The sequence below is a fragment of the Tupaia chinensis genome, unplaced genomic scaffold, assembly GCF_000334495.1.
Source record: "Tupaia chinensis unplaced genomic scaffold, TupChi_1.0 Scaffold139757_1, whole genome shotgun sequence".
NCBI lineage: Eukaryota > Metazoa > Chordata > Mammalia > Scandentia > Tupaiidae > Tupaia > Tupaia belangeri.
The window spans coordinates 1,595,433-1,606,940 of NW_006199637.1; the positions used below are offsets into that span (position 1 = coordinate 1,595,433).

Sequence of the window (11,508 nt, forward strand, 5' to 3'; positions counted from 1 at the left end):
TTGCTATAGGGTGTGTGCGCTCACCAGACAGACAGAGACAGAGAGACAGAAAGTGAGAAATCACCCCCCACCCAGGGGGGATGGCCACGCTGCAATCCCTTCTCCTCCATTCTCCTCTCAGGATCTTGGGCACGCACACACATGTGCCCGGCGTGAGTTTAAGCCACCAGGTCCGGGACTCGAACAGCAGTCGACTACATGGGAGTCCAGCGACATAGCCATTACGCTAACTGCTGGTCCCAAAACAAGGAATTTTTATGGCCAGGCAATTGCAGTCATCCCTGTTCATCTCCTTCTCCTAATCAACACCTCCACATCCTCAATTCAGAATGGATACTATGCAGGGGAGACTCCTAAGAAGATTTTCATCAGTCAGCAAATACTGTTAACCTCATGGGAAGTAATAGGCAGGTTTGATAAATGGAGAAATAGGCTTGGTCCTTCTTTCCTCATACAGGGAAAGTCTAGTTAAGCGAAGAAAGACAAAAAAAAAAAAAAAAGTAAGGGAAAGATGTACAAGGAGAAGAAAATAGTAAAATACTAAAGGAAGTGAAGAGTTTCAATGATTGCTGAATTAATACAGCACTTGTGTTATTTAGAAGTTAGTTTAAATACCAGCCATCTGCTTCCACCTCAGACACACACACACACACACACACACACACACACACACACACAGTACCAAATTTCACCATTCCTCAACAGACATATACATCCCAACAGTCATTTAGTCATATGTGTTTTGTGATTTTCCTACAGCTGCTAATAAAAAATACATTTGATTAAAAAATACACTTGAATTGCAATCCAGATGTAGATATAAATATAGTGGAAGTCATAGTTTTCTTTTGTGACAGTCTTACTAATTAAGTTATTTGGCCCGGTGTTAGCCTCATCTGATATTTTTTTTTTCTTTTGAAGGTTCTTATGAGTGTTGTTTGTAGCAGCATCAATAAGCCAAGAATTCACATAGTTACTCAATCACACAGATTACTCATCATTGCCTTTCATAACAGAATCCTAAAATGTTTAAGATTTCTGATGCAAATCAAAATCTCATCATCACTTGTCATTGCTAAATTAAATGACAGGATAATAACATTACATTAAAACCATTTTTCTCTTGATTGAGTACCTTTTTCAAAAGTGAACCTTCTAGATGTATATTTTTTTCATCAGTACTATAAATGTATTTAGAATCCAAGATAAAAATAGAATTTAAAAGGGGAGGAGTGGGATGTTTTCAAATTATTGATGAATCTCTTTTGAATTTCAACCATATTTGACAGTGCACTGCTAGGGAATGAAGTAGTTTAGCCTAATTTCTTGACACTCTTAGAACTACATAAAGGAGGTTCACAGGTTGAACTTGGATTTTATTGAAATGAATCTTGTGTTCTTGACATCAGTTAAATGTCGTCCCATTACAAACAAGCTGTTAGTGACCTCTAGAATTGACCATTGTTCTGTTACTCCAGCACAGCAAGATGCTGGTTTCTGATAGATCAGAACCTACGTGAAAAATAAATATGAATTTCGAATCTACTTGAGCAGTATAGGTTCTTAGTTGACTTGCCAATGTAAACTAATCTCTTGGCCCTTCTTTCCGCTCTTTAGTCACATCTGTCCTCTCTCCTTCTGATCCATCTGGCCCTCAGCCCACTTCACAGCCAGCCAGCCAGTCCTCCTGCCGTCGGAGCCCATCTTCCTCACTCGACCATAGACCCAGACTTGTTTTCCATTTTAAAGTCAATCATTTCCTTCCATCCTTCAAAGATTTTGTTTTCTCACATCTTCCATCTTTGATGTTATGAAAAGCATACCCTGGAACAAACATTTTACTTTTTTTTTTTTTTTTTGCCTCATTTAGCATTATTAGTAAAAGTTCTTAGCTCTCAAGAATCAATAAAGGTATAGACTTAAAACAAGACTGGCTAGGAGTTGGTAATTACAGAATCTGGTGATGGCGAATGGAGGTGAGGGAAGTCAATATACTAATTTCTTTACTCTTATGTATTTGAAAATTTCTATCATATAAACCAGCTCCATGATGAAGCAGTAAATGTACCCCTTGAGGAAAGCTGGATCCCATATGGCAACTGTGGTTTGAATCCCCAGCCCAGCTGGCCTGAAACCCAGCAGGCACAGTGTGAGTGTCCAAGATCTGACAGGCCAGAGGACAGGAGGAAGGAGATTATGGTGTGACCAGATCTTTTCATCCCCAGAGAGAGTGCTCATGACTCTTCTCTCACTCTCACACTCAAGCATGCAAGCACATACTCCTTTTTGAATAAAGAAAAAAACCTTTATTGGGACCAGCAATTAGCATGACTATGTCACTGTACTCCCATGTAGTCAACCACGGTTCAAGTCCCAGACCCAGTGGCTTAAATTCACGCCAGGCACGTGTGCGTGCATGCCCAAGATCCCGAGAGGAGAAGGGATTGTGGCATGGCCATCCCCCCAGGGGGGGTGATTTCTCACTTTCTGTCTCTCTCTCTCTCTCTCTCTTTCTGGCGAGCGCACGTACCCTATAGCAAAAACCTCTCGAAAGAAAAAGAAAGAAAGAAAGAAAGAAAGAAAGAAAGAAAGAAAGAAAGAAAGAAAGAAATTTATTAATTGTCCATAATAAAAATTAAAAACTGAACTTAGCTCTGTAGGATTCATTTTTTTAAATAAGAACTCTTTCTGAGTTAGCACATTAAATGATGTGTTATGCAGGATGGACAAGGAATAAAACCTGATTCTGCCTTCTAAATATCTCACTCCCATCCTATCACCAAGTAAACAAGGTAAGTACTCCTCACCCGGAATGCTTGGACCAGAAGTATTTGGGAATGCCATTTTTTTTTTCTGGATTTTGGAATGTTTGCATAAACATAATGATATTTTGGGGATGGGTCTCAGGTCTAATACAGAATTAATGTGTTTCATATACCCCTTATACACATTCTGAAGATGATTTTATGTGGATTATATATAGCATTTTTTTTTTTTGGAGAGGTTTTCGCTGTAGGGCGCATGTGCTCACCAGACAGACAGAGAGAGACAGAGACAGAAAGCAAGAAATCACCTCCCAGTGGGGATGGTCACACCACAATCCCTTCTCCTCCCTTCTCCTCTTGGGATCTTGGGCACGCAAGCACACGCGCCCGGCGTGAGTTTTAAGCCACAAACCGCGGCCAACTACATGGGAGTCCAGTGACATAGCCATTACGCTAACTGGTGGTTCCCAGGATTATATATAGCATTTTGACTGAGGTCAGGTGTGGAATTTTCTACCTGTAGTATGTCAGCACTGAAAAAGTTTCAAATTTTGAATTAAAGATTTTTAACCTGGCCCAGCCAGTTAAGGCAGCTGGATCCCACATGGCTAACTTAATGGTCTGAGTCCCAGACCTGGTGGCTTGAAAAATACACTGGGTGCATGTGCATGCATGTCCAGAATCCCAAGCAGAGAATTTCCCAAGAGGAAAGGGATTGTGGTGTAGCCATCCCTGCTGTAGGGAGATTTCTCACCTTCTCTCTCTCTGGCAAGCCTATGCACCCTAATAAAAAAATGCCCTCTTGGCCTATACTTGATTATCAGAACCCTGGTACCTGTCCTGCTTCTCGTTATAGTGACAGATAAACCTAGACAGAAACACATACTAATAACTTCTTTTGTTTATTAAATTGCACTGTGACTAAACCGCTGTACTGGGCATTGGAAAGGGGAATGTTGTCATGATTCTGATTCTGCATAAGACTCAGGAGGTGATCATCGCAAGAAAAAAGGAAGTTTATTGAACAAGAACACCTAGGGGTGCGAAGCCCGAGGTACTATAACCTGCCTGCCAGAAAAGAGGAGGACCTTTTATAGAGCAACTGACTGAGCTATTTTGGGAGATTGTATGTGTGGCAAACATGCAGGTGTGGTTGGGCCTGGTGGGATCAGCGCATTCCGCACATACTGAACATTTTGTGGGTTTTGCTTTATTTGGGGCTATTAGACCCTGTGCTTGCTTTGTGTCCCTGTGTATAGTGTTTGGATCAGTGTGCCCTTACAGGTATAAAACAGTGGTAGACACGAGGAAATACCATCTGAAGTAGAGCTGTTGTAATGGGCTGCCGGGGGAGAGGAATTCTGTCATAGGATGCATTCTTAGGCCAGCCCTGTAGCCTAGTAGTTAAGGGAGCCGGATCCCACAGGGTTGACCGTAGTTTAAATCCTAGCCCTGGAAGCTTGAACAATATGCCAGATACAATGCATGCATGCCCCAAACCCCAACAGGATGGAGAAATGGAGAAGTTGTGACGTGACCATGACCTGTTGGGAGGTGCTTTCTCCCTCCCTCTATTCCTCTCTCTCTATCTCTGTCTCTCTCTCAGGTGAATACATGTACTCTCTGACAAAAAGAATAAAAGATGCATTCTTGATAATGATGAATGGCATCTTAAAGGAAAAGGTAAACCTTCTCTGCTTCTGCTCACAGTTCCAATTGCTAAGACCAGAACTCCATCACCTAAATTTCCCTCTCTCCTAAAGAATTTAAATCAGGCCTTGGTGGCACAGGGGATCATGCACTGGATTACAACGCTGGAAGCCACATGGCCAACCACGGGTTTGGATCCTGAGTTGACCTGAAAGCAGGCCAGGCGCACTTGATGAGGAACCTGATGAGCTAGAGGGCCAGGGAAGGGGGATCTTGGAATGAAGAGGCCCTGTCAACGGGCCTGTCTCTTTTTCTCTCTCTTTCTTGCACATACTTTTTGTCATGAATAAAATAATCTTTTGAAAAAACCTTAAGGGGCCAGCAGATGGCATAATGGTTATGTCACTGGACTCCCACATAGTCGACTGCAGTTCCAGTCCCAGACCTGGCGGCTTAAAACTCACTCTGGGCGCATGTGCATGTGTGCCCAAGATCCTGAGAGAAGAATGGAGTAGAAGGGATTGCAGCATGGCCATCCCCCCTGGTGGGTGATTTCTCATTTTCTGTCTCTCTAGCAAGTGCACACACCCTATACCAAAAATCTCTCTTTAAAAAAAAAATACATTGCAGTTACCAATTTTTTTTTCTTTCCTGTTTAAATTATAGTCTTACTTCTCGTTTGCCAAAAACTGGAGAAACCATCCACGGACATAAGTTTTTTATTGGCTTTGGAGGGAAAGGTGCCAACCAGTGTGTTCAAGCTGCTAGACTTGGAGCACAGACGTCCATGGTGTGCAAGGTAAGTGAATAGTGGAGAGGATTCTAGAGGAAGAATCTGGTTTGAAGACTTGTGTTTATTGTTTTGTTTTGTTTTTCTTTAAAAAAAAACTATTTTAAAGTGAACAAATCAGTGGCATTTAGTACAGTCACAGTGCTGAGCAACCACCATGTCTACTCAGTTCCAGAGTGTGACCATCATTCCCCAGGGAAACCCTTACCCTTTAAGCAGTTTGTCCCCACTCCTTCCTCCTCCCAGAGCCAGCAACCATAGAGCTGTGTTTCCTCTCTATGGATTTATCTATTTTGGATATTTCATATAAAAACAGTATATAATATGTGACTTTTTAACATTTTTTAAAAATTTGCTACAGAGTACATGCACTTGCCAGAGAGGCAGAGAGAGAGAGAGAACCACCCCTCTTGGGGGGGGTGGCCAAGCTGCAGTTTCTTCTCCTTCATTCTCTTCTCAGGATTTTGGGTTTGCATGCACACTCACCTGGCATGTTTTTTAAGCCACCAGGTCTGGGAGTCAAACTGCACAGCTGGCCCCAATATGTGGCATTTATGTCTGGCTTCTTATACTTGGCAGAGTGCGTTGAAGATTCACCCACCTTATAGTTTGTATCATATTTCATTCCTTTTTATGGCTTAATATTCCATTGTCAGTATACCACAGTTTCTTGATCTATCAATAAATGCATTCATGACACTGGGGTTGTTTTTGCCTTTTGCCAGTCGTGACTATTGCAGGAATGGGCATGCAGGGACACGTACTTGTCTGAGTACCTGTTCTCTGTTCTTTTCGAAGTTCACTGTCATCAAACCTCTACATAAGAGACTAATCTCTCTGTCCTTTAAATTCATTTCTACGCCATTGAATCCTCTGGGAAGGAACAGTCCTCAAATAACTTAATGCTGCATTCCCTGAATGTAATGAGTTTATTATAACTGGAGTGTGAGAAAGGAGGGAATTTGTCTACTCCAGTGGGTTTCGGTAGTCCAGCTTGTAAACAACAGCGTGAGTCATCCTGTCTTTAGCAGGTTTCGTGCAGCAATGTGGCTTTTGGAAGCAGTCTAGTAGCTGGTAATTTACTCACCTCTAAGTCATTTTCTTTTAACGCTCTATATTAGATCAGAAAAGGAATCTGGGTCTTAATGAACCATACGTGACTGATCTTTCGACCTGGTACTGTTTCTAAACATCTAAAGAAATTACAATACTCCTATTCCTGTGCCTCCTACTAGAACAATTTGAAAATAAATTGAGTGAAATTCACTACCAAACATTCTAATTTTGCATCTTTTAGAAGTTTAACTATAGGGAACATGCACTCACCAGAGACAGAGACAGAGAGAGAGGGAAAGTGAGAAATCACTTCTCAGGGGGACGACCACACAATTCCCTCTCTTCCATTCTTCTCTCAGGATTTTGGGCATACATGCACACGCACCCAGCATGATTTTTCAAGCTGCCGTGTCTGGAACTCAAACCTTCCTGTTGGCCATGTGAGATCCAGCTGCCTTAATCTTCGTGCCACCTGCTGGTTCCTTTCATGAAATTCAGAGGTGCTAGCATTACTCATATAACAAGAAATGTAGTTTGTTCATTTGTATTTTAGGGAAAGCTAGCCTGAGTCTGCACAATAGAGGATATGAAAGATACAAGAAATTTAAAAGAATGAATTCTCCTGTGAACTGTATAGATTTTACCAAAATTTCTGTGAAATGTCATTTTCTGTTGCATGTAGCACTTTTCTCTCCCTAGGAATCTTTAAATGACATATAAACTATATACAATTATCACTTCACCTGCTAATGAACTGTAGCTTTATTCCAATTTTTGATGAACATTATATAATTTTCACATGGCTATTTGGACAAAAACATCACATTACTACACAAGTAAGAAGCTCACTTTCTGAGACTGAACTTTTGATGGATTTTGAATATTAATATAATTATTCACCAGTTAATTGTGTTCTAGAAATTATGGGCTGTAAGAAGATTTAAATGTTTAGGCCAAGGACAAGCCCACACCCTGATGGTTAAGGAAGATGGATCCCATAGCTGACAATGCAGTTAGAGTCTTGGACCTGGCAGTTTTCAAAACACACTGGGCACCTAGGCAAAATCCCAAAAGATGGAGAAATGGAGGAGAAGGAATTTCAGTGTGACCACGCCCCATAGGGGTTGCTTTTTTCCCCTCTCCCTCTCTCTATTTCTCTCTAGCAAGCACACACGCCCTCTGGCATTTTTTTTTAAGTTGTTCAGCCTGGCCCATTTCATACTTAAGTAGATATGAAGAGTTGGGGAGTGTTGCTCACTTAATAGCATTTGGAAAATAGAAAATGATATAGGGCCAGCAAGTGGCACGGTAGCTAAGGGTGCTGGATTTCCACATGGCTGACCACAGTTTGAGTCCCAGACCTGGCAGCTTGCTTTCTCACTTTTCTTCTCTCTCTCTCTCTCTCTCTGGTAAAAATTAAAATAAGTAAGTAAATAAATAAGTAAAGTTAAATAAAATAATTCTTTTTTTAAAAAAAGGAAGAGAATGATGTAATTTCTTGACTGGGAAAATCTAGGCATAGAACTGGTATGAAAGTTTACTACCCAAAATGGCTGCCCTGGGAAGAAGCAGCGAAAGCTCTAGTTCCCTAGAGCTAGAGTCTTGAAAGGAGAATTTGAGAACCCTTCTCTCTTAGAATCTTTATAGAAGTATTCACAGTCATTAAAGATTGGGTGTCCCCTGGGATCTAATCTAACACTAAGATTTTGAGATTAGTTTTTTTTTTCTTTAAGTCTGTTGAATTTGAGGCAAAGGGAAGAAAAAAAACACACACACACAAAACAAAAAATTTTGAATTATGGCACCGAACCTGGGAAATAAATCATGAAATCATATACATGGTTGTGAAAGAAATGGAAGACAGAGGGCTATATTTTGAAAAATGTTACAGTTAGGTCGATTAACGCAAAGGTACTATTTGTTTTATTCTGATCTTTGTATGATGGTTTATGTTAGTACCTGTACAATTTTTTTTTTCTTATTGCCAGAGAATACATGTGCTCTCCAGAGGGAGAGAGAGAGTGAAAATACCTCAACTCCATGGGGCACGATCACAGCACAATCTTTTTTTCTCCATATTTCCATCCATCCTGCAGTACTTGGGGCATGTACGCACATACCTGAATTTTTTTTAAGCTGTTGGAGACGGGATTTGAACCGCAGTCGGCCATATGGGATCCAGTTCCCAATGCACTGTGCTTCACCACTATACTGTGGGGTTGACCCAGCACCCAGCAATTTAGAAAGTTCTACACATCTACTCTTCACCCAATTAGTTATCTAATACTTAGCCCCACAGTGGGATTTTGTTTGCTTGTTTGTTTTTGGAGAGGTTTTTGCTATAGGGTGCATGCACTTGCCAGAAAGACAGAGAGAGACAGAAAGACAGAAAGTGAAAAATCATTGTACACATGATCTGCAACTCTATAACACAGAATGAAAGCAAGGACCATTTTAAATGGACTCAGGGGACCAGCAGTTGGCGTAATAGCTATGTCACTGGACTCTCACATAGTCGATCAGCATTTGAGTCCTGGACGCGGTGGCTTAAACTGGCCTGTGTGTATATGTGCACGTGCATGCATGCCCAAGAGCCTGAGAGGAGAATGGAGGAGAAAGGATTAAGGTGTGGCCATCTCCCCTGGGGGGTGTTTTCTCCGTTTCTGTCTCTCTGTCTCTCTCTGTCTTTTTGGCAAGCACATGCACCCTATAGCAAAAATCTCTCCCCCCCCAAAAAAAAAAAATTAAATGGACTCAGATTTTCATTGCTTTACCATGTGAGTTAAATCCATTTAAAGATTATTCCCAAGGCTCAAGGCACTAATAACTCAATTGGCAATATCATTCTCATAAATTTAACAGGTTATAAATTATTACATTGAACGGCATTTAGTTACACCAGATCATTAATAGAGATGCCATTTTTTCAGAATAATATCAGTAATAAAGTCTCAAAAATAATTCAGTGAACCCACATGCTTGCTTACATGATCACATTGTCATCTTCTTCTCCTCCTCCTCCTTTTCTTTTTTAATTGTGAGATAGCAGGTGCACTTAGAAAGACAGACCAAGAAAACTCTGTCCCAAATGGGACATGGTCATGCTGCAATCCTCTCTCCATTTCTCCATCCCTACAGGATTTGGAGCATGCGCATACATGCACCTGACACCACTAAGCCACAGGCTGGCCCCAAAAATACCATCTTTCTATTCTTAGGTTTTTTATTATTCTTTTATTTTGTAATGCATGACCTGACCTAGAGACAAAATTAATGGAGCTAGAGTTGATCTCTTAATCTTCAATACTGTCATTACTTTTTTTTTTGTTATTAGATTTTTATTTTTAATCAGAGAATATCAGAGAAGGCAAAAGCAAAGTATTGGGTCATTGGGAAAGTCATGATGTATTTTTCTATGCAAAAACGCATCATGATTTTTCTTTCTCTTTTTTACCATGAATCAAATTTCCCCAAAAGGGGAATTTTATTGATTACTTTATTCCCTTACAAGCAGACCAACTGTAATCAAATGAGGTGAACATTCACCTCAAGATTTTGTCATCTTCATAATAGAAAAGATGAGGCTTAGAACTGGATCACTTGGCCCTTTCTCTTATCTCCTCCCAGTTCAAAATGCTTACAGCTCTTAACAGCCAGCATTCTCTTAGATCTCAACACATTCAAGCCTCAGCACAATCTTCTTTGTAGTTTTTGCCTTTTTCCGGAAAATAGGCTTAGTCTGTCCACCACAGCCACTCTGCTTCCTGTCATAATGCCGCTTTCCCTGAGCAAACAGAGAATCCTTGCCCTTTTTGTACTGTCACTTTATGAGGTTGGTGCTTGCCACACTTCTTACAGGTCTGGTGGGTTTTAGGGACATTCACCATGCTTGTGGGCCTGCTACCTGCACAAAAAGAGCATCATGATTTTTCTGACAGCCCAGTATTTTGTTCCGCTTCGCATATAGGGTTTAGAAAGCAATTCAACAGGTTTTTCAGAAAATCCCTGTTAGAATAAATGCAGAACCATTACCATCACCAAGGGATGTAGCAAATCAGGTAATTCCCTGAGCAGGAAGAAGAAAGGCAATTATTGCAGCCTCTAAAATACAACTGCAGGAGCCTACAGAATGCAGTGACCCTGGGACCAGCAGTTAGCATAATGGCTATGTCGCTGAATTCCCATGTAGTTGACTGCAGTTTGAGTCTCGGATCCGGTGGCTTAAAATCAGGCCAGGTGCGTGTGCATACGTGCTCAAGATCCCAAGAGGAGAATGGAGGAGAAGGGATTGCAGCGTGGCTATCCCCCCTGGGGGGTGATTTCTCGCTTTCTGTCTCTCTGTCTCTCTGGCAAGCGCACGTGCCCTGTAGTGAAAAACCTCTCCACAACAAACAAAAAAAATGCAGTGACACTGAAGATGAAATCTATTTCTAGTTATGTCTCCAATACACAGGAAATCCCACCTGGTATCATAGTTCTCTATGCCTTATTATTCCTCAATAGCATCATTTTGGAAACAAAGCTGCATGGTTTTTGGGTTTCTCTTTCTCTGTCACAGATCTTCCTAATATCTGTATTTCCTAATGTTTATATTATCCTCTCCATTAATCAAGGCTTCCCTTACTTATTCACTTTTAAAAGAATTTTAAGTAAAACTGTTAAGAAAGGGGAGAGAGAGATCAGCAGATGGCATAATGGTTATGTTGCTGAACTCCCACATAGTCTACCATGGTTTGAGTCCCAGCATGCCAGGCGTGTGTGTGCGCATGCCCAAAATCCTGAGAGAAGAATACAGGAAAAAAACATTGTGGCATGGCCATCCCCCTTAGGTGGGGGAGTTCTTACTTTCTTTCTCTCTGTCTCTCTCTGTATCTCCAGGGAGCACGCATGCCCTATAGCAAAAATCTCTCATAAAAAGAAAAAAGGGGGAAGGGGGTGTTTCTATCCTCTAATTTGTGTCAGGCCTCCCACACCAAGGGATCGCCTTGCCTTAATCCCTACAACATTGTCATAATGATACTTTCCTAGCTATCTGCCACCTTGATTGCTTATGGAGAGAGTTGAAAGATATATTAATAGAAGAATATGTGAGAACAAAGAATTTGTTTCTGGTATTATATAAATCTGTTGGCCTTTGTATGTTTTTATTGGAGAAATATCTACTAGATCTTTTACCTTTTTTTTTTCCCCAAGAGGTTTTTGCTATAGGGCATGTGCACTCACCAGAAAGACAGAGAGAGAGAGAGA

General features: G+C 41.0%; 1 protein-coding gene across 5 annotated transcripts in view; it reads left to right on the forward strand.

Annotated features, from left to right (window-relative positions):
* RBKS (ribokinase) overlaps positions 1–11,508 on the forward strand; it is a 103,562-nt gene that overhangs the window by 21,452 nt on the left and 70,602 nt on the right. For all 5 annotated transcript variants that reach the window (XM_014593128.2, XM_006162133.3, XM_006162132.3 and 2 more), the window contains exon 2: positions 5,082–5,214. In XM_014593128.2, the coding sequence (XP_014448614.1) occupies positions 5,203–5,214 (12 nt within the window). In that variant the 5' untranslated portion in view covers positions 5,082–5,202. The remainder of the gene's footprint in view (positions 1–5,081; positions 5,215–11,508) is intronic.